At 44.4% G+C, this 26,489-nt stretch overlaps 1 protein-coding gene across 5 annotated transcripts in view; it reads left to right on the forward strand.

Moving 5' to 3' along the window:
• TCOF1 (treacle ribosome biogenesis factor 1) overlaps positions 1-19,472 on the forward strand; it is a 60,527-nt gene extending 41,055 nt beyond the window's left edge. For 4 of the 5 annotated variants that reach the window (XM_061617369.1, XM_061617370.1, XM_061617371.1 and 1 more), the window contains 4 exons: positions 3,118-3,636; positions 11,504-11,574; positions 14,100-14,133; positions 18,893-19,472. In XM_061617369.1, coding sequence (XP_061473353.1) covers positions 3,118-3,636; positions 11,504-11,574; positions 14,100-14,129 — 620 coding nt within the window. In that variant the 3' untranslated portion in view covers positions 14,130-14,133; positions 18,893-19,472. Of the gene's footprint in view, positions 1-3,117; positions 3,637-11,503; positions 11,575-14,099; positions 14,134-16,460 lie in introns of all 5 variants that reach the window. The other variant, XM_061617368.1, reaches the window with a different exon arrangement.
• Positions 19,473-26,489: the final 7,017 nt, after the last annotated feature.

Raw genomic sequence — 26,489 nt, forward strand, 5'->3', positions numbered from 1 at the left:
GACAAATGCCCCAGGTCTTTGAGGGCTTATATTCAACAGAACGTGAGGAAAGTCCTCTGCTCAATTTGGGGGTAGGTGAGGACAGTGTCAGACACCAAGTAGCACTTGCTGCTTTTGTCATCTCTAGAGCTCAGCGTGGCATGAATCTTACAAAATCTTCCCCATGCAGGGGACTTGAGCAGGGTAGGGGGTATGGCAGCCTTGGATTTGTGTATGCGCATGTCCTGTAATGGGCTCAGTGACTCAAATGATCATATGAGTGGGGGCAGTATTTTCCACCAAAGGGTTGACTCTGTGGAGGGTGCTGCCTTCTTGCCTTGCATGCCACAGAATCACGTTTAAGGTGGCAGCTGTGTTCTGAAGTGTAGCATAGCAGTCATTTTTTTTCTTTAGGGACAGATTGTTATATTCCCCACCCCTTGTGGGCCATGTTTGGCAAGTGGGTGGGACCACGTGTCAGGTGGCAGAGTAATATTGGGCGACCTTTTTTGCCTACATGTGTTTTGCAGAGCACGTTGCAAGGGGCTAAGCAATATCCAACAAGTGCTATCTTGCCTTTTTGGCTGATCCGGAGTCTTACCTGCCCTGCGCTTGACGTCAGGTGTAGATGAATGTGGCTTTGCCAAAATGGCGATGCAGGCCATAAAGTGAGGTGTGACAGGCCTTACTAAGCCCTGCAGGATGGAAGTTCCCCAGCCCTGCTCTAGGGAAGCAGTTAGTACACTTTCCGCTCAGTGTCTGGGATTATGAAATGTGTGTTAAAACGGATCTGTGCTACATGAACCATGTAGCACTTTCATTTTTGACATTCCTAAGCTTAGATGATTTAGTGGGATCTTCTGTTTTTGCCCAACAAGGTAGCTTTCAAAAGCAAATAGCTTCATTGTACTGCATTTCTGTGCTTTGGGTTGACAGAACAAATCCTTAAAAAAAAACATGTTTAGCACTTTGGAGCCATAGTGTCTGAAGTGCAAAACTTCTATTCCTGCCCTAGAAGACCGTAAGGTTCTGTGATAAAGAAGAATGCTTAAAATTAGGGCCAACAGGCATTGATAAGTCTTCTGCTGCCACCTGTTGGACCTCCCCAGAAACACATCAAGCTTGGCTTTTTTACCTTGTGTACTCTTAAGAATCCCTTCGGCAGGATGCCTGAAGGAAATAACTGATTGGTGTTGGATTTGCAGATCATTCCCTGTCTAGCAGAGTGAGTAATTGGCAATAGTTTTGTGTCAGATTCCCCTCCCCTTTCTGGCTGCCTGCTTAAATTGTTCTAAAGCTAGCTAGATAAATAAACTATGAAGCCTTAGTCGATAAAATAACAAAAAGGCACTTCATTTCCTGCTGAAGGTTGGTAGAAAATGGGCTGTAGAGAACTGTTGTTGACTGGGTTTGGATGTTACAATAAACCACGGTATTATTCAGATGGTAAACAGCCTTGGACTCATGTGCTCCCGCCTCCCCTCCTGGCACCACCCACAAGGAGGAGCTGCAAAGGTTTCACTTCTGTTTTGATTAGCTGCAGCTTGTCATGCCATCCAGACCTATCAAGCTGAGGCTTATCTTCATTGGGGTTTGTTTGAAATAGCAAACTTCATAACCTATGGCTTGAAGCCATAGAGTTTTGGTGGTGATGATATTATTATTATTATTATTATTATTATTATTATTATTGCAGACTGTATTTTTTTCTTAATACAACATTCCCTCAAACCATAGCTGAGATTAACATCAGTTTTTGGGATTCAGATGAAATGGAAAGCTATGGTTAATTAAAATTGAAATGAAATCTTCTCATGGTCATGCCAGAAATGAAGAAAAGTGGGGGAGGAGAGGAGTGTGCCAAGCCTGAGACTCAGCTGGGCTTGTTCCTGAGGTGGGGAACATTTTTTGGCCCAGAGGACCAGACCTTTATAACCTTCCACCTCAGGGGGCCAACTTTTCAGGGAATACATTGGTGAAACAGTACCCAGTATGATTGAACTCCGCCCATCAGCTGATGTTGCCTAGTGAGGTCAATTAATTGATAGGTGGGTGTGGTTTGGGGGGAAATGGCCTCACAGGCCAACTTGGGGGGCCCTGGCGGATCTCAATTGGCCAATGGGCTGGAGGTACTCCACCCCTGCAATAAACACTGGGCTGCATTGGGAGGGTGTTAAGATTTCAAGGATTCATCTTAATTCTGATATAATCCATTTTATTATCAAACTTGATAATGAAAAGAAAATGAATCCTATAGCTTTGAAAGTGTAATATTTACTATACTCCTATATGCCGTAGATCATGTGGGGGAAATTGGTTGTGTTAGGATGAGAAATTCAGTATTTCCATGTTCAATTATTAAGGGGGGGGGAATCCAGACCTATAAATACATATCACAATAATTGAATAACTTAGGAAAGCTTTGGGATCCCTTAATTTAAAGCAGCCTTAACCTGGTGCCCTCCAGATGCTGTTGGACTGCAACTCCCGTCATCCCTGATGATTGCCCATTCTGATGAGTGCTGATGGGAGCTGTAGTCTAATGCCATCTGGAGGGCACCAGGTTGGGGAAGGCTGCTTTCAAGGAAAGGCTGTTAATGTACTTATTAAAGATGGTTCTTGCATTTATTACATTCATATTAAAAGGTTTGGATGGACAACCTGGGCCCCTCCAGATGCTGGGACTTGAGTTCCCATCAGAGTCTTAGCCAAAATGGCCAATGGGAGCTGTAATCCAACAATATCTGGAGAGCCACAGGCTGCCGAAATATTATGTCATCAATAAGCAGCCCTATAGGCGATGACTTCCTCACAAGTGATCATGCACTTGTACAAGTGCTGGAGAGCAGCATCCCTTTCAAAAGCTGTGGCCGTTGATATGCCACATGTGCACCCAGAGCTGCCCTCTTCAGTGCAGAGAAGAAGCTTGTGTTGCAGGTTGCAGACACACAAGTCTGGCCTTTTTCCTTTTAACATATGATTAAAAACTTGATTACTGATTTAGTTCATGACATGGTTTACCTCCTGTAAGCCGCAGTGTTTAGGAGTAGGAGGCATTAGAGAGGCATAAGCTTTTCAGTAGCTTGTAAGGCTGTAAAGAATGCTTGAATCACTCTTTATTTCAATTTGTTTCTGCAGAGATGGGCTCATTGTCCTCTTCTGGAAGGGAAGCAGTTGAGGCCAAGGTGGGTAAGGGGGCCGTGGCAGGAAAAAGGGGACCAGGAAGCATTGGCTCCAAAGCTGCCTCAGCAAAGAAAGCTGCAGCCAAGGCTCAGAGCAATGGCAAAGCCAAAGGAACTCCTGCAGGACAGTTACCACTCGCTCTGCTGTCCAAGGTTCATCCCATGGGAGTCAGCTCCGAGGAGGCTGTTGCCAGAGATCCTGTTGCAGCTGCCCAGGAAGACACCCAAGCCACCCCTGTTGTGGCAGTCAAGACTCCAAAGCCATCAAAGTCATCCAAGGCTGGGGTGAAAGAGAAGCCATCCAAGAAACGGAAGCTGGCTGCTGTGGAAGCTGGCCTCGGGGAACCCAAAGGGAAGAAACGTAAAGCACAGAGTGGCCTAGAGGTGCCGAAAAAGAAAAAGAAGAAAGCCAAGTCTTCGAGCAGCATCAAAACACCAAAGAAGAAAGATGGCAAAGAAAAGAAATCTGATAAGAGTAAGAGCATTGCCACCCTGCCGTGCAAAGCGAAAATCCATGCTGTTAGATGTTCCCTGCCCTGTCTTTGTTCGGCACCCTCTGCTGCCCCCAGATGAGCTTACACAGTATTACTAGCCAGCAAAAAAGCTTAACATGAATTTCTGTTAGTAACCAAAGTGAAAAAGATGCAAGATTTGTAGACCAGGATGTTAACCCTTATGGAGGGGGGTCTGTTCAGCAGGTCCAGCCCTAGTACAGTCACCCAAGCCCTAATATGGATTTGGTCACGCTTTCTTAACCTGGTGCTCTTCACATGTTTTAGACTAAAACTCTCATTAACCTTGACCATTGGCCATGCTGGCAAGAGCTGATGGGAGTTGAGAGTCCAACAACATCTGGGGGAAACCAGGCTGCTTTGCATTTGCCAGGAATTAAGTGTTGCTGTTGGGGGTAGTGTTTGGGCGCTTGCCACTTAGAAATGGGTGGTAGCAAGAGGAGAGTGGAGCAATGAATGAACCAACTCTGGTGGGCAAATACCCTGCTGCTTCTGCTTTTGAGGACTTGACACCCCATGGGACAGAGCTCCCTCCCATGGTACCCCTTGATTTCAACCCTGCTTCCAGCTTAAAACACCAAAAAGATTGCTGGAGGGAGAAGGGCCAGGAGGGGGTTTCACTCGTGCTTAGGAAGAATCTGCTCCCCTCTGTTTTGCAGTCAGTTTCCCAGGTGGCTCCATTCTCAACCATCCATGGACCTCCTGTTTTTTTCAGTCCCCTCTTTTCTTGTTCCAACTCACTTCTCTGTCTTATTTTGCCTGCCCTTCTCTACCTGCCTGCCCTTCTCTACCCTTCTTGACTACATGGAAAGGCTGAACTTGAATCCTATATTCAGAGGGCCTCCAATGACGTCATTCAAATCTAGGCCTCGGGTTCTCCCCTTCTCTTTCCCACAATCCCAAGTACATCCACTGTTTTGGATGCACCCAGTTAATATGTAACTCATGGTGCAAGCTCTATCCAGGCATTCTGCTTCTGGGATAAACCACCACGCAGGGGCTGGGATGGAATAGGGCTGCACCAAGTAGCCCTTCCCCATGTTACAGGTTCCCTCTGGTGTCCACACAGGCATCTGTAGGAAAGGGGCCTTCACATGTACAGCTGTACACACATTGGCTAAGCAACATAGAATTCTGAGCACGCATGATTCAAGTGGAGCTTTTTGCTCATAGAGCTGTATATTCCCTCCTCACAGATGTTTGCATTGCATGCGTGAATGCCAGGACGCAGACCTATCACATGTTTTGATTTCATGCAGAAGTCGAATGCCTGAATAGGGCTACTGTCCAAGTTGTACTGTTACTGTTTTATTATATTTGTACTATAAGCTGCTTTGGTGGTTGTTTTTTAACATAAAAAGCAGGCTATAAAGAATAAATGCTCTCAAACTTAATATAAAACAAGCTTAGTGTACTCTAGTGCCTTATCCCCATACCAAGTGTCTCATCAGTGCCCTTTCTTACATGTTGCCCTCCCAAACAAGCAATCACATGGCTTTGGTTTTGATTTGCTCCTAGTGAATACGCTGGCTGCTTCACTCAGCAAGCTCTTCCTTCTTAAAGCTGTGGCAGCGCTTGTAAAAGAATTCTGCGGTGCAGTTCTGAGCAGCAGGCCTTTTTCCTGCAAGTGCATGCAGGGACAAATACAGTGTACAGGAATGTCCCATAAAAAGCGTAGCCCTCACAGCTATGGTGTGTTTGCACATCCAGGTTTTGTCCATACACTCTCGCCACAGACTTCCTTTTCTGGGCATGGCAAGGCAGAGAGAAGAGGAGAAGTCGTCTCGGCTAATAAGTAGCAGTGCATTTGTGTAGCCTCAAGGAGCTAGGGAATAGTCTTCTTCCCTGTACGGGAAAAGGTCTGTCTTAAAAACTGAATTTTTAAGAGTACTTTGCCAGCTACAGGCGTATGCTCGCAGGCAAAGCAAAATGCCTGCTTCAGCTACAGGGGCTGCTCGGTTTTGTTAACATTAAGCAGTAATTGGGCAAATCAAGCATATCTCTGCAGATGACGCCACAGTATTAACACTGTATTTAAATGCTGAGAGCTGCTGTTAACACAAAGAAAGAGTGTTTGCTGGGTGGCTGTTAACCAGTATCTCTTAAAAGAGCAGCTCCAGTTGGTGTGGATCTCCTGCTAAGGTTTTGTACATTCCTGTTCCTAGTATACTTCCAGGGTGATTTCTCTCTCACTGTGCTGCTGCCTCAGACAGGGAGAGACAGCCACCGCCCCCTCTAGCAAAGGATGAGAAAGGGATTTCTCTGCATTTGCAGCACTCCATCCCCAAGTTGGCAAGGGAAAGAACTGCCTGAGATCCAGTGGCCTCTTTTGAGAAGTTCTCACAAATTCTCATGTAAATACCATTTTAGTGGTTTTGTAGCAAGAAGCTACCTGTGTCCATGATCCTTCCCTTCACCATTTTTCTTAGGGCCTCTTCGCATCGGTATAGGAAGCAACCTGTATCTCATGACCATCTCATTTCTGTTGGTGTATACTGTTTTATATACCCCCCCCCAGTGCTGGCTCACTGTGGCCTAAACTTCATCTGTCATATCACCAGTGACTGGGGGCACCCTGAGCCACACGTTCTGAGGACCCTACATTTCTACTGTAGTTCCACCATCCCAGGTAACTGGGGCTTGTGTGCTATATGCCATGCCTGTGTGATCCCAAGCACTTGAAGCACTTGCTGAATTACTGCCCATTACTGTGAATGAGAGCAGCCCCTGTATATTGACTCTTCATACCAAAAGATGATCCATCTGTAACTGAGTGGTCTTTCTGTGTTGAAACCATGGAAATGTCTTTGTTCCCCTAGACCAGCCTTCCCCAACCTTGGGTCTTCAGAGGTTGTTGGACTACAGCTTCCATCAGCCCCAACCAGCATGGCCAACGGTCAGGGATGGTGAGAGTTGTAATCCAGCAACACGTGGAGGGCCGCACATACCCCTCCAAGTGTACCTCTAGGAACCTGTCCCTTTTTGCCATTTTGATTTTAAGGTTTGCCTTCATCACTAAGATATTCGGTAAAATCTCTCTATATTGGGTGTGTATATCAGGGCATCTTTTCAGCTGCCCAGCCAAGGTATACCTGATCTCACAGCTGCCTGAAAGGGGGTGAACAGATTATGGTTGTTATTGTACCTTCTGCTCTAGAAAGCAAAACTCCAGCATGTATCTGTCACTGCTTGGGGACACCTGACAAAAAATTTTTAATATCAAATATAAAACAAGCATAAATGAGAATATATAGTAATCATGTATAAATGAAAATAAACACAAGATCAGATGTTACAGGCTGCAAATACTGTTCTGAATACTCAGCGGAGCATCCATCTTGCCTTTATTACATTGTGTTATCTATTATTTAATTTATTATTTATTTAAAATATTTATACCCCGCCCTTTTTCCGAGGAACTCAGGGCGGCTTACATTAAAACATTAAAACAGCAATAATTAATAAACATGATATTCAGTTTAAGCAATTTAAAATGGAATTAAATAAACATAGGTTAAAACTAACTACATTGGTTAAAAGCCCATCTAAATAGAACAGTCTTCACCTGTGCACGAAAATTTGATAATGAGGAAGCCAACCGGACCTCAATAGGGAGAGAGTTCCACAGTCTAGGGGCGGCCACCGAAAAAGCCCTATTCTGTGTCTCTGCAAGATGAACTTGCAGGAAGGAAGGGGTAATAAGTAGAATCTCGCTGGAGGATCTTAAAGTCCGAGCAGGTTCATAGAGGGAGAGGCGCTCTGACAGATAGCCTGGACCTAAGCCGTATAAGGCTTTATAGGTCAAAACCAGCACCTTGAATTGTGCCCGGAAACAAATGGGCAACCAGTGGAGCTGATACAACAGCGAGGTTGTATGTTCTCTATATCCCGCCCCAGTTAACATCCTGGCTGCAGCTCTTTGTACCAATTTCAGTTTCCGAGCAGTCTTCAGGGGCAGCCCCACGTAGAGCGCGTTACAGTAGTCTAATCGGGATGTAATTAAGGCATGTGTCACCGTGATCAAGTCTGACTGGTCAAGGAACGGGCGCAGTTGGCGCACCAATCTTAATTGAGCGAAAGCACTCCTAGCCACAGCCGAGACCTGTGCCTCCAGAGTCAGAGCCGAGTCCAGGAGCACTCCCAAACTGCGAACCTGTGATTTCAGGGGGAGTGTAACCCCATCCAGCACAAGTTGAATCCCTAGTCACTGCTTCACCTTCCGACTGATGAGGAGCACCTCTGTCTTGTCAGGATTTAATTTCAGCTTGTTCGCTCCCATCCAGTCCATCACTGATATCAGGCATCGGTTGAGAACCTGGACGGCTTCCGTGGTTTCATCAGGTGGAAAGGAGAGATAGAGTTGGGTGTCATCTGCATATTGGTGGCACCGAACCCCAAAACTCCGGATAACCTCTCCCAGCGGTTTCATGTAGATATTAAATAAGATGGGGGACAAAACTGAACCCTGTGGGACCCCATAGGTCAATGGCCAGGTGGTCGAACAGGAGTCCCCCATAACCACCTTCTGGGTTCGTTCCTCCAGGAAGGACCGGAGCCACCATATTACCGTGCCTCCAAGTCCCATCCCAGCGAGGCGGCCCAGAAGGATACCATGGTTGATGGTATTGAAAGCAGCTGAGAGATCCAGTAAAACCAACAGGGACACACTCTCCCTGTCCAGCTCTCTGCGAAGGTCATCCACCAAGGCGACCAAGGCCGTCTCAGTTCCACAACCTGGCCTGAAACGAGACTGAGCTGGATCTAGATAGTCCGTCTCATCCAAAAATCCCTGGAGCTGAGCAGTCACCACCCGCTCTATTATCTTGCCAAGAAAAGGAATATTAGATACTGGGCGGTAATTACCTAATAATAGGGGGTCCAAGGAAGGTTTTTTCAGTAAAGGTCTTATTACTGCCTCCTTTAGACAGGATGGTATGCTGCCCTGTCCCAAAGAGGCATTAATCACTTCCATGACCCACTTAACCAGTCCCTCTCTGGCAGTTTTTATAAGCCAGGAAGGGCAAGGATCTAACATGCACGTGGTGGGACGTACTTCTCCAAGGATTCTGTCCACATCCTCGGGTTGAACAAGCTGAAAAGAATCCATTCTAATTAAGCAATCAGGAGCCGAAGTTACATCCATAGAGACTGTATTAATCTTGGCGTCTAAGTCAGAATGAATCTGAGCGACTTTGTTTGCAAAATAACATGCAAACTCATGACAACGGGTTATAGAGTGATCAACATATTCATGAGGGTCAGAATTTAAAAGACCCTTGACAACTCGAAACAATTCCGCCGGGCGAGATTCAGCGGATGCAATAGAGGTGGAGAAGAAAAGTTTCTTCTGGGTCCTTACTGCTATGGAATAGGTTTTTAAGTAGATTCTAGCTCGTGTTCGATCAGATTCATTCAGAGTTTTCCGCCAACGTCGCTCTAGTCTCCGTCTTTCGCGTTTCATCATCACCAGTTCTCCAGTAAACCATGGAGCCAATTTGGTTCCAATCCGCGAAAGGAGGCGCTTAGGGGCGATTGTGTCCACCACCCTGGTCATTTCTTCATTCCAAAGGTCGACCAAGGCTTCGACAGAATCACCTGCCGAGGTCACCAGAAAATCCCCAAGGGCCATCAGAAAACCATCCGGATCCATCAGTCTCCTGGGGTGGACCATTCTAATTGGTCCCCCACCACTGCGGAGGTTCTGAGTCGCAGTGAGTCGAAAACTAACCAGGTAGTGGTTAGTTCATCTAAATGAAATTCTTTTCTTAACCCAGAAAATGGCCCCATGTAGCAGGAGGTGATCTGAAGAGCTTGTTCTACCTCAGTCTCCCTTATTTATAGACAACCAAACAGACTTGGATTACTCTGCCTAAATATATGTCTGACCTCTGGATTTTGTCTCCCACGTTTTGACAAGTCCTTAGCCAGTTGAACATATATAATTGTGAAGGCACGGGCAACACCTGCACTGCTGGGGGTGGTGGTGGAGAGGAGAGTGAGCCAGTCAGCTAACTTGACCCCTCTGTGGTCTTTATTACTGCTGCTAAGATAATATCTTACATTTTCCTGACTGCCTTCAATAAACCATCCCTCTTATATTCTGCAACTTATTATTTTGTTATCTCCTTAGACTTCCAGCCAACTCACTATGGCCACATCCACACCATGCATTTAAAGAACTGTTAGTCCACTTTAAGAGTCATGGCTGGCCCTGCCACACCTCCCCCAAAGAATCCTGGGGACAGTTAAGGGTCTCCTAACAACTCTCAGCATCCTTAAAAAGCTACAGTTCCAAGGATTCTTTTTTTGGGGGGGGGGCTCTCAAAGCGAAATAAAAGTGCTTTAAATTATGGTACATGTTGAGTAGAGGGGGTGGCTATTAGGCATGAGGTTAAAGTCAAGGCATTGGACTTTTTTAATGTTTTACTAAAGGTTTTGAAAATCAACAGTTACTGTGATCATACTTCAGGGAGTGGAGAACAGGTTTTAAAAGTTTTAGCAGTTTACTATAAGAGCAATTAAGATACAACAGTAACATGGAAACATGCATCCCACTAAACATTGTATTGACTATATCCCTGCTTTAGCCCTAGCAGTTGCAATTTCTTTCAGCCTATCTAATCCACTGGCAGTGCAATGAATTCTTGATTCTGTTCCTGGGAAGTGGGTCCTGGCTGCTTCTCCTGGCTTTACTTCTTTTTGTCCACCACCCTGCTTGTCACTTCCATACGTTATTCCCACTCCCTTCCCTAACCTCTTGGCCAATCAGAAGGGCAGTATCATTTTTTTGGTAAGTTTGGTTCCCATAGTAACTAGGTTTCATCAGTTCCTCCCCTAATCAAGTTTGGTTTCCTGCGCAGACCTGATGAAATTTCTATGACCTTTTGAACCCTCTGGCAAGAACAGCCTAAACAAAAAGGAATTGTTATATAATTGAAAATGAATTATTATTATTATTATTACTATTACAAGTACAAAATGGCTGAACATCTTCATTCCTTCACAGCTGCAAATATGTCTCCATAGAATACCATCTTGCCTGCCACATTGTGTAATCTAAATGCAGAGTTATTTCCTTAACCTTGGAGAGGGTCCCACACAGCAGCAGGGCATCACCTAATGCTGAGGTTGCCAACCCTTCATTGTCCTTGGGACACACAACCCACCAACCCAGACACAGCAATCAAGCACACACCATAACCTGTTGTATTAGCTACAATAGAATGCCACTTTCAAGCCTAACTTCAGCAGTGGGAGGAAACCCTGCAGGCACCAAGGAATGCCTCTGAGTGATGGGCACCCATGGGTGCCACACACTGGCAAGCCCTGAACTAGTTTGTTCTCCCTTAGATTCCCTTGACTTATAGGTAGCCAAGCAGACTTGGATTAGTATGGCTAATAATCGGTGACCATAGAACTTTGGCCCCAGATTTCGATGAGGCCCTTAGCCAGATTTGGACTTGTTTGATATTTGGATTGATACCTATGGCACACATTCATTTGACATAAAAGCTGAATGTTGGTGGCAAAACAGCTGACAACGTTGGATTTTCCAGAACATATTCAGACACCCATCATCCAGCTGCAGTTTTTTCTTTATCATGAAGGTTTATAAATATTCTGAGAAATAAATGGCATGCTTAAAATAATCCCTTCAATTGCTGAATGTTTTTATCATATGAAGATATAGATACAACATTCTTGGGATTTTCATGCAGAAGTTCCTACATTTAAAATCCTTAAGTTGGAAGTATGTTTTGTAAATTACTACAGCAGTGATGTTTTTTTAAAAAACTGCAGTTCTGATTTTTTTTCCTTCCATAAATATAGAGAAAAAGAAGAGCAAAAAGCTGGAGTCGCTTACTGCAGATGGATTGCAAAAGAAAAAGAAGAAAAAGAAGGTAAAAAAAACATTAGAGTACTTTGCTTGATGGATAAACCTCTCTTTTAGTGCTTTTCAATGTTACAGTTTTTAAGTATGGTACTGTGTGGAATCATTCACATTGTATCTGTGCAGAGCCATTTACACAAACTGGATCTCTGCTCCAAGCTAAACATGAGAAGGTAAACTTAGTGACAACAGTGAGCCAAAGCAAGTTCCAATCTTAAACATTAGCAGCCACTGGAATTGGTGTGCTGAGTTCTGAGTAAACTGTTAGAGTGCAATCCTATGCATGTCTACTCAGAAACAAGCATCATTGACTTCACTGGGACTTGGTGGGTCTAGGAATGCACCTTGCAGCTGAAATCCTATACATCAGGAGTGGGCAACCTTTATCCTGCCAAAGACCATATTCCCTCGGGGATAATCTGTTCGGGGCTACCTGCGGGTAGTGGGTGGGGCCTGAAGCCAGCAGTAGGCAAGGTTAGAGCTAAAAGTGGGCAGGGTCATCCCCTTTTCTCTCTCTTTCCCTCTTCTACTTCCTCCCCACCCAGCAGACTGCCAGGAGAGGGATAGCTTGCTCTTGCCAGAGATCTGAACTGATCGCTTAAAGGGCTTTTGAAATTAGGCCAAGTCACCCACCCTTGCTATACACAGTTGAACTGAATGGGGCTTGATTCTGAGTAGACACATACACGATTGCACTGTCAGAGTTACGTCACTAGCCTTTAAGGTGGTCCAGACTCTTCTGTTTTTTTCCAAAATCGGGGGTGATTGCAACCTAGAGTGCTTTGGAAATATGCAGACTAAATTGTTTAAGTTGCTAGGAGACAGCCTTGTCAGAGACATTCCTTAGCCTGGGCTTTATATCCAGGGGATGTAGAAACAACAAACCCAAATCAAGGATGCATATATGTGCAGAATTAAAGAATGAAGCCGGTTTGTTTGTTTGATTTAAAACTGGCTCAGAGCAGTGTACATCATGTTACAGAGTCCTGTCATCTTGAATTTTATTGTAGTGGAGAGATTGTCTTTAGCATGAAAAAAATGCACCTCTTTCCTTGTATCCATGAAAGGGAAGACTTGCTGTTGATCTGATACACTGTATAACTTGACAGCTCCCAGCTTATGAGGGTGGAGGAATGGAAGAAGCTTTCAGTTCAGATTCCCCCCCCACACACACACACAACCCCCCACTAGTTATGCATGTGTAGGAAAGTATTACCATCAGGACACATTTGCAGTTGCATGCCCCCTCTCCCATGCGCCCATCCATCCACAGGAACTGTATTGCGTACCTTGTGAGTGTTGGGAGGAGCTTTTAACTTTGCCCATCTTGGAAGTTTTAGCAAACATAAAGTACAGTTGGAGATGACACCATCTGTACATTGGGTTTGTTTGACTTGGTCTGAAACCACTTGCAAAATTATTCAGCTAGTTTCAGTCAATATTCCTGTGTAATCTGAATGAAACCTACTACAGAATAAGTCAGTCTTACTATATTTTAGTAAAAAGCTTTAGCTGTTTTACTGTACTCAAATCCACAGCATGTTCTCATACTGTGGGGTTCTGTTCATGTATGCATGAATACTGTGACGGTATGTAACAAAGGTCGTAAAATACTTGTATTGAAAGGAACATCAGATCCTCCTAAACGTTGTCACCTTTAGGTTATGTGGCTTTAGGATACTTATAGCATATTCCCCTTGGAGCAATCCCCACCCACTCCAAAAAAAGTGGGGATTAGGAATTGCCCAAGACGTTTTGCTACCTGAGGCAAAGGATAAGATGATGCCCCTCCCCAGTTCTATATATAGAAGCCAATCTGATTGGCGACTGAAATGTTCTTCAGCACAGGTGACAGGATAGCATTCTTCACCACACCTGAGGACAGCGGTGTAATTTAGGGGTCACTGCCACTCCCCAGCCTTTGCCATCTCACTCTGCCTAATGGTAGGGCTGGCCCTGGGTAGTAGACTGGGTGTTCTAGAATATGGCCTGCAAACTAAACTAGGCTGAGGTGACTGTCAGTCTTTAGTTACTTGCAGCACTCTTAACTCTTCTGCCAGCTTATAGTCTTTACTAGAAGTTCTTTTGTTTTGACCATCATCCAGACTCTCCAGAATATGGGCCTTGATGCAACACTTTGCCCTAATGTAACATAATTTCTTCCATGGAGTTTGAATTTTCCTTCACCCCAAAATGATAGAACAAACCATGAGCTTGAGGCTGACCTCCCCCGTCCCCAGCTAAATTTTGTACTGGAGCACTGAAGGCTCTAGATGTCCTTTGCCAGCATGCTTTGTATTTCCTAACCAGAGAATTAAGTGATTGGGCCAGCTTGTGAGATGGAGGCAGGAGAGAGAGTTACATGAGGAGCTGAGCCTAGGAAGAAGTGGAAGAACCTGTTTCACCATCTGAAATTGGGTCTGTGTTCTTTGTGCAGTGAAATGAGCCAAGGACTTTGGAGGCAGTGCCAGTTCTTGGTGTGTATGTGTGTGAAAAAACCCCAAACAGATCTAACTTGTTCTGGATTTCTTTCAGAAAACTGGAGAGCTTGTGGGAGCAGCATGAGGAAGTAAGTATCTTTAAGTGCTTTGCCAATTGGTTCATGTTAATCTATGGCTCTTTTTCTCTGGCTGGAATCTTTTGCTTAGTAAATACACTTGTTCAAGACAGCTGGGCCTATTCCTTCCATGGTCATTTTTAGTTTAGAGGTATATGGATATGCCACCATAATCCACCACAATCCTTTCAGCACCATTCCTGTAATTAAAATAAATAAAATATCTAGGCCTACTGTGATGATGGGAAAGACTGCAGGGGGTGAAGGGTGTGTGTGGCATTTTTTTCCATGTGCTAGAATTGAACTAAGGTTTCTGTTTATCTGCTTGGAATAGGATAGGCAGTCATGTGTCTCTTCCACAACTGCAAGTTTTTTCAGGCTTGTGATAACTAGTCTTTAGGTGATAAGAGAGAAAATGGATGTACTGAGTTTTTTTTAAAGTTTACCAGTTATTATTGTAAGCTGCCTCAAAGCCTCTTGATGAGGTGGGATGTCAGTGTGTTAACTACATTCTCCCTAAATAAGATCTCTATCAAGTGGCTCTCCGTAAAGCTCCCCCAATTCCACACAGCTGAAAAAGGCCTAATAAAAGGCCTTGACTTTGTCTCTACAGCCAGCCCTGCAATGAGAAGAAAATCTGAACATTCACCTGCATTTTTAAGCTCTTTCCATAGACAAGTGTCAACCCCCCTCGTACCTGCAGACTAGCTCTGCTGTGTTAGTTTCAGCCCAAGGAAGCAAAACTGAAGAATTTTCCAGGCTCTTGATGGATTCATTTAAAAGAAAAAAGAAGATCCTCCTGTACATTCAGGCAGTCACTACTCTGAACCTAACCTCTCAAACATACTGATTTCAGTAAATTCTGGCTCTTCACCCTTTTCCATAGCTTTTTGTCAAGGTTCTATGGTACCTTCCTTTTATCTCCTTGTAGATAGGCTGGCTGCACCTTATGCAAGGATTACCAACCTTTTTGAGCCAGTGGGCACATTTGTGCTGTGAGCACCATCACAGAATGACTGCCATGGGGGTTTGGCATAATACAAAATAACTGCCACATTGAAAAGAGGAGAAAAAGGGACAGGACCACAAAATGGTGCAGGCATGGAGAAAAAGGCACCGACACTAGCAACCATGGTGCTTGCTCACAGAGAGAAGCCCTTTGCTCTTCTCCTCTGTTCAGAACAGAAGGGAGGGTGGTCCTTCAATCCTGGTCAAGAAATGTGGGCATGTTTAAGGGTGTGTGTGTAACGTAGGAGAGGTTGAGTTAGTGCAATGGGAACAGCGGGAACAGCAAGCAGTCTTGTGTGCATTGTGGATTTTTGAGAGGATATTTACTGAGATGTTTTGTGGGTGCCATAGGAGGTACTGTCTGACACGCTGGTACCTGTAGGCACCACCCATCCGGCAGTATAAAGTTATTCAATTAGAAAATGAAAGCAAGGTTCTCTGGCAGTCAGTACCTATGTTCTGCTTAACCTTCAGTATCACCAACAAAAATAGAACAGAAGAGGATACAAGTTTGAATAAAATTTGGATATGCTGATTTGTATGTATAGAAGTAAATTTAGAAATAATCACTATAATTTAAACAGAAGTACAATACATCTCATCACAGCAGGGAAGACTAACCGGGTGCCCTGTGGACCTGCTCAGTCTGCAGTCCAGGTGCTAGCTGCTGATGGGCCATTTCAAGCCTCTGGTCCCTTCTTAGGGTTCTTTATCTTAAAACTGGATTCGTACCAGGTAGCCCTTCAAATAGGGTTCAGGTAGGATACAGGGCCACCCTACTTGTAGGTCACTTCTATCCCTTGAGAGCTGAGGAGAGGGAACTTTATAACTGGACTGAAAATCCAGATGCCTTTTGAATGATTCCTTTTATCCATATGCCCATAAAATTATTTTGTTGCATTCAGCATTTTCTTGATGGGTGTGGTTGTTAACTGCTGCTGTTCTTACCTGATTTTTGGAGTGTTTTTAATTGCATTTAATTTATAGTTTTAGTTTTAAATTTTTGTAAGTCACCTTGGGCCAGTCTTCTCCTGGCAAGGTGGGGTATAAATCTATTAAAATAAATTTAAAACTAATGCTTATGTGGGCATTGGGAATTTTCAGTGGTGTTCATGAGCTACAGGGTCAGCAACATAGATGCCACAATCTGGAATGGGTAAACGGAAGGCTTTTTAGAAGTTCTACAAGAGTTGTGCTCAAAAGTCTAGGGATGCAGGTTCATGAATCTTCCAGTGTAAATTGGGGAAACCAGGAAAGCAACACTGACAAGAAAAAACAGGGAGGAATTTCAGGCGCTTGAAGATTGCTATTTTTTTCATGCTTGTTTTCAGGAAAATCCTTCTTCGGAGGCATGGTTTGAAGAGCAAGTGTGTAAAGCCACCATCCCCAACTTGGGCCCTCTAAATGTTGTTGGACTCCCAACACCATCAGACCCAGCCAACATTGACAATCATCAGGAATAATGGAAATTGTAGTAGTAACTCCTATAACTGTATTATAGCACTTTACAGTGGGTTATACTCTTTATTAGAATTGCCATTCAAAATGTATCCCCAAAGAAGGATTGCTTTAGAATGTGTCAGGCCTAAAATCTGTCTCCAAGTACTTGGGAGTTCTTTCTTTTTTCCTTCTTTGGGAAAGTCACATGGCTCTGCGGTGAAGAAGAGCTGGGTCATTGGTTTTTTGGTTGTTCACAGCAGTAAGAATAGCATGTCATTTCATGTGTGGGTGAGAAAAGATGTCAATTGCTCGTAATTCATTTGCAGATTATTTTCCAACTCATTCACTGGCAAAATTTCCTCCTTTATAATACAAAACTTTTTCCACCCTCCGGACACGGTGGAATCATCGGAGGCCCGCTGTAATCAGTTTGCCGATCACTTCCAGAATAAGATCTCATGTATCCACCGGGACCTAGACTCTCAAGTTATAGCAGTAGATCCTAGTGAGATGTCCGGAGCACAGTCTTGTCCTGTTTTGTTGGATGAGCTTCAGTTGGTTCAACTCGAGGACGTGGACAAGGTGCTTGGACAGGTACGTGCAACCACTTTGGTACTGGATCCTTGCCCCTCCTGGCTGATAAAAACTAGTAGGAATGGAACAGGTAGCTGGGCCAAGGAAGTGATAAATGCCTCTTTACGAGAGGGAGTGGTCCCGGGCTGTCTGAAAGAGGCAGTGGTGAGACCACTCCTGAAAAAGCCTTCCTTGGACCCAGACAATTTTAACAGCTACAGGCCAGTGGCGAATGTTCCATTCCTGGGCAAGGTCTTGGAACGGGTGGTTGCTGGCCAGCTCCAGGTGCTATTGGATGAAACTGATTATCTAGATCCATTTCAATCGGGTTTTAGGCCCGGTTTTGGCACTGAGACAGCCTTGGTCGCCCTGTACGATGACCTATGTTGGGAAAGAGACAGAGGGAGTGTAACTCTGTTGATTCTCCTTGATCTCCAGTGGCTTTTGATACCATCGACCATGGTATCCTTCTGGAGAGGCTCGTGGAGTTGGGAGTTGGAGGTACTGCTTGGCAGTGGTTCCGCTCCTACTTGGCGGGTCGTCTCCAGAAGGTAGTGCTTGGGGAACATTGCTCGACACCGCGGGCTCTCCAATATGGGGTCCCGCAGGGGTCAGTTTTGTCCCCCCTGCTTTTTAATATCTACATGAAGCCGTTGGGAGAGGTCATCAGGAGTTTTGGAGTGCGTTGTCATCAGTATGCTGATGACACGCAGCTCTACTTCTCCTTTTCATCTTCTTCAGGTGAGGCTGTCGATTTGCTGAACCGTTGCCTGGCCTCGACAATGGACTGGATGAGAGTTAACAAACTGAAGCTCAATCCAGACAAGACTGAGATGCTGTTGGTGGACGGGTTCTCTGATCGGATGGTGGATATATACCCTGTCCTGGACGGGGTTACACTCCCCCTAAAGGACCGGATTCGTAGTCTGGGAGTCTTTTTAGACTCTTCCCTCTCACTTGAGGCTCAAGTAGCCTCGGTGGTTAGGAATGCGTTTTACCAACTTCGGTTGGTAGCCCAGCTACGTCCCTATTTGAGTAAAGAGGACCTTACATCAGTGGTACATGCTCTGGTAACCTCACGTTTGGATTACTGTAATGCGCTTTACGTAGGGCTACCTTTGAAGACAGTTCGGAAGCTACAACTAGTGCAAAATGCGGCGGCCAGATTGCTGACAAGGACCAAGCGGTCCGAGCATATAACACCTGTTCTGGCCAGCTTGCACTGGTTGCCAATATGTTTCCGGGCTAGATTCAAAGTGTTGGTATTAACCTATAAAGCCTTATACGGTGCGGGACCACGATACCTTGCGGAACGCCTCTTCCGATATGAACCGGCCCGTGCACTACGTTCTGCTATGAAGGCCCTCCTCCGGGTTCCAACTCACAGGGAGGCCCGGAGGGTGATGACAAGATCTAGGGCCTTCTCAGTGGTGGCCCCCTAACTATGGAACAGTCTCCCTGAGGAAGTACGCCTGGCGCCGACTCTGCTTTCCTTCCGGCGCCAGGTCAAAACCTTCCTATTCTCTGAAGCATTTTAAGTTACATTGATCTAATTTTAATAATGTTTATTGTATTGGATTGTTGATTGTATTTTAGTATTATTTTGTTATTCATTGTATTTTTATGCTATTTTATGTTCACCGCCCAGAGAGCTATTGCTAGTCGGGCGGTATATAAATTTAATAAATAATAATAATAATAAATAAAACTTTTAATATGTTCCTTTGTCCCATCCCCCCCCTTTCTGCAGTGGCATGAAGTGAAGAATGGAAATATATTGGGAGCATTCAACAGAAATAAACTGTTTGTTTATATTTTTTAAACAAAAGAAAACCTGAATGTCAAAGGCGGAATTTAAATCTTTATTTATAACTATTTTTAACTGTGACTTTTAGAGCTCAGCTTTGTTAGCAACTGGTCTGGCTATGGGCTTGGGAAAGAGAGGTACACTTCCTGCATTGCCAAAGGAGAAAAGTCAGATACTGTAAATGATGGAATGTGGTGGACAGGAAGACCGCTTTGATTATTCAGTCTTGAACACCTTAATTTCTCTTATTCCTACTTCCTCCTTCACCCCTACCCCAACACTTAAAAGAGTTTTATTTTTTAAAGGAAAACGTTACTTTCTCTCCATTCATTCCATCTGCTTTCCAATTCCTCCTTTAATGTTAAATTAAAAGTTAAGTTCTACATCTCTACAATATATCCTTTCTTCCAGGATTTGTGTTCATTATGTACGAAACGTTGTTGGCTCAAGGTTGGCTTTTTGTCTTGTCCTTTTCTCTCTTTTTTATAATAGTACACAATAAAACATTTTGACTCTGGAAAAATCATGTGTATATATTTAGAAACTAAAAACTCTTGACTGCAGCTAAACATTTGAGGGGTTTGGTCAACTGCACAGCACTATGATTTTGTACTGAATTTTGTGCATGTGTGTTTCATTTTTAAAGAGAACCAAGTTTCTGGCCTTCATGGTTTCAAAGAGGTTTATGAAATTGTGGGTGTAGTGTTACTCTCTAATTGGTTAACAACCAGTTGGGTCTTTGAAGGGAGCTTGGACTAGGTGTTTTGCACTGGTCCTTCTTACCCACCGTGGCCCTTTAGTATCCCCCACATCTTTTTCTATAGTAGCAATACTTCTGGTCCTTTCCCCCTGCCAACTGAATCCGTATCACAACTACTCACAATTCCTATGAGTACTCAAGCTTAGTAAGGAGAACAATGTGTCTTCAGTGCAAACAACTTTGTGCAAAGGTATCCCAAATTCTGCAACAGGAATAGCTGGATGCTGACAAGTGTAAAATTATGCAAAATTGTGTATTTTCTCATATCCATCCTGTTGTTCATACCATTTGGAAAACTTAACTTTGACTGGCAACAACTTAAAGTACACAGACCTGGCTGGTACACTGCTTCCTCTCGAGTATTGGGAGTCGGTATGATGTAATGGTTAGCGTGTTGTGCTATGATGTAGGAGACCAGGGTTTGAAACCCCACTGAGCCGTGAAGCTCACTGGGTGGTGATTTTGGGCCAGTCATTATCTCTCAGCCTAACCTACCTCACAGGGTTATTGTGAGGATCAAATGGGGAAGGGAGAACCATGTATACCACCTTGAGCTCCTTGGAGGAAAGGTGGGATATAAATGTAAGAAATACTTTTTTGGTGAGTCTGGTTTTGGGCAGCAGTTGTGTCAGAAAGTAGGGGAAAGTCACTTAGTGCCCCATTTTTTAATGAAAAAGAGGATATCAAGATCAGGCAGCAAGCAAGCAATTGAGATTCTCGGTTCATTATAATAGCTGACAGGGAACACTGAAGTTAACATCTCTCACATGGTGTAACTCACCCTTGTTTGTTCATCTGCTGGTGTGTTGGTGTGACAGGCTGCATTATTTCGTCCATGTTCAGCTCAGGCTGTGGTGAAGCAAGGATGCAGGTTTTGGAACACAAAAAGCTCCCTTACCCTGTCAGACCATTTATACATTTAGCTCAGAATTGTTTACATCAGCTGGCAATGACTCTTCAGGATTTCGATCAGGAATCTGGCCTAGCCCTGCCAGGAAATGTTAGGGATTCTGAGACCTTCTGCATAGGAAGCAGGTATGCTATCGCTGAGCTTAAGACCTTTCCAATTTCAGGTTTGTATCATCTGCCGGACCTCACTGATGATGCTAATGGAGGAAGTGCATTGTCCCAAGTCTATCAGGAAGATCATATAAAGGGGACATTCTTGGTACAGTAATTGGGTCTCTTGTCTAGAGTTTGCCCAAGTAAGTTATCTTGAGCCAAATCTCCTTTCCCTGCTCATTCCTTAGATTTGTTTCCATAATAGAAATACTGAGATTAAAAGTGATGAGTGAAGTATCTAGTAGTGAAATCCTATACTGTACCTGCCTTCTCTGACAGTGCAATCCTATACATGTGGCCTACTCCCAGGAAAGAGGTTATAGGAATACAGTCTGAACAAGGTTTTCTTCACACTGGAGTAATTTGAATTTGAATACTACCCCTGTATTCTTGCTAAGGCTTCATAGTTGCAGTTATGCATCTGTAGCTAGGCTCTAAATAATTTTTTAAAATATAATTTGCATTTATCCCTCATTTCTGTCCAGGGGTAACTTGTCAGGAGCACATGGCAACTGTAGGTGGGGGTGAAGCCGGAAGTAAAATGGGCAGGAGTACTCCTTTTTCTTTCCCCCTTTACCCCAGTGGGGAGTCAGAAGAGGGTCAGATTGTTCTTGTTAGAGGTCTGAAGTGATCACTTGCAGAGGGAAGTGACTGAAGTGGAAGCCTAAGACCTGGAAATAGATTAGCGAGAGTTTCCCATCCTTAGTCTCAAGGGACAGGAAGCATGAGAGCTACACAAAATGATTGACTCTTTCTAGAGTTAGTGATCTTAAAGGATATGGGAGCTTGTAAGGGGCAGGGGTGCTTGTCTGGTCTGGATTGTAAGCCAGCAGCACTGTAGCAACTGCTACTATTCAGTAACAATCTCTGTAACACAGAGAACTCCTCTGCTGTTTATGCACCGTCACTGCCTTTACCTACACACCACTTTAATTCATTGTATCTGCCAGCCCCTTAAATCCTATGCAATGTTTACTGTCTTTTTTTGCCCTTGGAGTCAACAAGATATCTAAATTCTAGATTTTCCTAGTGCTGGGGACTGGCCAACAACTGATAAGGAAGCAGCTTCATGCTCTGACCTCAAGGAAGGTTTAAGTACCAAAATAAAGGAGTAGAACAAGATTAAAAGTACCCTTCTGTTTAACAAATAGATGCCATTTGATGCTATGACAGGGCCCCTAGTTTGAGACCCTCTTCCTGTAGCTTACTTAGCACAATGACTAGGGCTGCAATCTTATGCATGCTTTCCTGGGAATATGTCCTGCAAGACCATTGATTTGTGACAACTACCACCAGGTTACAAATACCTCCTTTTCAGGGAAGTTGATCAAGAGGGTTGTGCAGAAATTGCAAGTACTCTTGGATGAAACAGATTATCTTGACCCATTCCAGTCTGGCTTCAGGCCTGGTTATGGGACTGAATTGGCCTTGGTCGCCCTGATGGATGATCTATATCAGGAGAAGGACAGGGGGAGTCCGACCCTGTTACTCTTACTTGATCCCTCAGCGGCTTTTGATACTGTTGACCATGGTATCCTTCTGGGCCAACTTGGTGAGCTGGGTATTGGAGACACTCTTACAGTGGCTCTGATCCTATCTCCAGGGTCGTTCTCAGAGAATAGCATTGGGTGACTGTCTTTCTGCCCCCTGGCAGCTGTGCTGTGGTGTGCTGCAGGGTACCATTTTGTCCCCCATGCTGTTTAACATCTATATGAAGACTTGGGAGCGGTCATCAGGAGATTTGGGGTGAGTTGTCAGCAGTATGCTGATGATACCCAGCTCTGTTTCTCTGTAACATCTGAATCAGGAGAGGTCATGCAAGCCCTGGACTGCTGCCTGGACTTGGTGGTGGACTGGATGAGGGCCAATAAACTGGTTTCAGCTGATGTGGTCTGACATCATGGACAAGGTGCTTTGCAACGATACAGTCAGCAACATATCCTCTCGACCCTTGCCCTTCTTGGCTTATTAAAGCTTGCTGAGGGTGTGTGGTCAACACACCCTAAAAGAGGTGGTGATCCAACCATTCCTCAAACAGCCCACCCTGGACCCACTGGTTTGTGACAACTACCGCCTGCTCACAAATACCCCCTTTTTAGGGAAGATGATTCAGAGGGCTGTGGTGCAGCAATTGCAAATACTCTTGGATGAAACAGATTATCTTGACCCATTCCAATCTGGATTCAGGCCTGGTTATGTGTGCTGAATTGAGTAGTCTGGGGGTGCTCCTGGATCCATCTTTATCGCTATAGACCCAGGTGACCTCAGTGGCTAGGAGTGCCTTTTACAAGTTTCACCTGATAAGACAGTTGTATCTGTTTCTGGGCTGGGATTGCCTAACCACTGTTGTCCATGCACTGGTAACTTCCAGGCTGGATTACTGTAATGTGCTCTATGTGGGGCTGCCCTTGAGTTTGGTCCAGGAGCTGCAGCTGGTGAAAAATGTCGCCCTGGGCTCCTGCTGGGAAGAAGGGTGGGATATAAATCGAATAATAAATAAATAAATAAAATGTGGTGGTGCGACTGCTCACTGGGGTAGGGTATCACCAATATGTCACCTCAATGCTGAAAGAATTGCATTGACTGCCAATTAGATGACGGCTAGCGCGCAATTGGCGAAAGACGTGCTGTGAGGCTGATCGGGCACAAGTAAAACATAACCGTGCCTACTGTGTGGTGGTGAGGGTGGCGAAGAAGGCCCACTTCTCTGCCTGCATCGCATCCTCAAGTAGCCGTCCAGTGGAGCTTTTCCATATTGTCAGGAGTCTGTTGACATCAACTCCAGGAAATGGAGTTTTAGACCCTTCGGAGGCCCACTGTGAATTGTTTGCTACGCACTTTGAGGGTAAAGTTGCTCACCTCCATCAGGTCCAGCGCCAGACATGCTGGGGCCCTTGGGCGCCAGCTTGCCCTGGGCCCTGGCACACATGTGCACACGCACACATACACGCATCCAGGGCCAGCACCAGACATGCTGGAGCCCTTGGGCAAAAGCCTGCCCCGAGCCCCAGTGCTCCCCTTCAGCGATTCACGCATGGCGAGAGCTTCGGGACTCCGCCATTCCCTTGCTTAACTTACCTTGTTCTGCGGTTGCGCACGCAGTGGTGCTGTTAAGAAAGATGGCAGCTGAGGTTTCCCTAAGGAGCTGAAGCCTCTGCTGCCATCTTGGTTCATGGCAGGGATGCGGGCGTGAGGGGCTCCTGCAGATACCATCTTATCAGGAGGTCCATTCTGCCCAACATAGGAAGCAGACCTTTAGTTGTGGCACCAACCGTTTGGAATTCCCTCCCCTTAAATATTAGACAGGTGCAATCTCTGTTATCTTTTTGGTGCCTACTGAAGACCTTCCTCTTTCAAGAAGCCTTTTAAATAGAGATCTTATTCCGAAGCTCTGCTCACGGCCAGAGTTCGATTCCAACAGAAGGAGGAAGTCGAATCTCCGGTAAAAGGGGTCGAGGTCCACTCAGCCTTCCATCCATCCGTGGTCGGTAAAATGAGTACCTGGCATATGTTGGGGGGTAAAGAAAGGCTGGGGAAGGAACTGGCAATCCCACCCCATATATACGGTCTGCCTAGTAAACGTCGCAAGACGTCACCCTAAGAGTCGGAAATGACTCGCACTATAAGTGTGGGGACACCTTTACCTTTTTAGCGTGTTTTTAAAGTTTTGTTTGCCACCCTGGGCTCCTTCTGGGAGGAAGGATGGGATATAAATTTAATAAATAAACTTGATGGAACTTACTTCAGAGCAAACATGCTAAAGGTTGTTCTGCAAATTTAATCCTTTAGAGAGCGCTCTTTTCTGAAGCGTGCAGGGACAGAAAAGGAAGGCTTGATTTCATCAGTGTCATCTCCCATTTGGTCTATTTCATTTCCTCCGACTATGTAGCCAAGCAGAACTAACTGGAAACTGCTTAAGCATGCCAAGCCATAAACACACACCAAGCAATTGTTGAGTAGAATGCATTGATTTTATGGTAGCATTTTCTTTAAATAAGACGTAATTCTGCAAATTATGTTCTAGCATACTGCTAGCATGTTAAAAGGGTCAATGGACAAGAACACTTTACTAGTGGGATATTTTTATTTTTCAAAAGCTTACAATTAAAATAATATTTCTGAGTTTGTTAACAATGCGCCAAGTTTGCATTCCAAATTTATAATTAGCATGTCAGTCTCTGATGCACAGCAATCAAATCCTAGTCTATAATCTCCTAGCAGTACATATATAAAAACTCTGCTTACTTGCTAAGGTAATTGAAGAAACATCTTCCAGTGAGAGCAAAAGCCTGTTCTTTACCTTGATTAATGTGTGCAATGCTGTCTACAACACTGAAATTCTTATGTTAGAAATTCTACTAAAGCAGGTTCTAGGCTAAGCTAGCACTGTAAAGGGTGCACAACCAAAACGATAGGATACAGCACATGGGTTGCCTGGATTCACTATTATATTTAAACCTTACATCCCTGTAGCCCAAGAATGGGGACCCCAACTCCCATCAGCCCCAGGTAGCATGGCTCAGTGATTATGGGAGTTGGGAGTCCAGCAACATCTGGAGGGCCACAGGTTCCCCTTCCCTGCTCTAGACCTAGAGGGCATCCCCTATCCATGAATGCAAAGAACAATTCATGAAGGGTTCAGTAGGAACCTGGGGCCTTTTATGCCTCTTGTAGGGCTTGTCTAAAACCAATAGTAGTCCAGTGGTGAAAGAGTGAGATGAATTGAGCAAGAGTAATAAGCCTTTAAAAAATATCTTTGGAAACCAATGTTAGATCCTGTATTTTTATATCCCTTGTTTGAGGGAAGCAGATCTTGCATTACAGAAGGTGTACTCATTGTCTCTATCCTTCTGTTATTCAAATACTTGCAGTGAATGGTCGCCTATTCGTATAGCCTGATCAACCACAAAAATCACTGCAGGCTTTATCCAGCAAAAGGGATCCTGTCTCCCTCTCTGCATGAGCTGAATAACTAAGAAAAACAACAGCCTTTCTTGCTTAAAGCACTTTGCTGCTTAAGCCCTGCATGTACAAGGGTTACTTTTCTGGAAAGATAATTCAGGGCTGAGCTCAGCAGGCAATGCTATTTAATCAACTCACTTTCCCCTCTTCCATTAAGGATAATGTTTAAGCCTAGGAATTTCAGAAGTGGTTGCTGCTAACATAATTCAAGAAATCAATACCGAAGCATGGCAGAAACTAGAGCAAACTAGTGAAGATAAGCTGGGCTTCTTGAACCGATGCGGAGGCAGCTGCGGCCTTCCTTGTTTGTTTAGGATTTTCTAAGGAAAGAAAAAAAATAAAGATATATTGTAAGTGTAACCCCAGAAATGTTTCCTGTTAATACAGAGACAGAATTTGGAAGAAAGTACAAAAACAAACTATTGCCCACTTCGTCACCATTTCAGGCTAGTGGTACCTTTTTTTAAAAAAAAATGGAAATGTCTCACCATTACAAACTAATTTTCACATGATGAATATCCTAGGGATTACTCCAATAAATTTCACCTCTCACTGAGACCTTGTCTCCTGCTAACTTACTAATCATACTTGTCTCACAACACAAAACTCCAAATAATGCAGAAATTGGAACATTCAGATTCGATGAGAGAGTGCTATTATCCTCTCCTGCCTCCATGGACATCTGGCTGGCCACTATCATAGAAGCAGGATTATATAGGCCTTTTGTTTCATACAGCAAGGCTTTTCTTAGGTTAC

Source organism: Rhineura floridana, chromosome 3 (assembly GCF_030035675.1).
Source record: "Rhineura floridana isolate rRhiFlo1 chromosome 3, rRhiFlo1.hap2, whole genome shotgun sequence".
In the NCBI taxonomy this organism is placed as follows: Eukaryota; Metazoa; Chordata; class Lepidosauria; order Squamata; family Rhineuridae; genus Rhineura; species Rhineura floridana.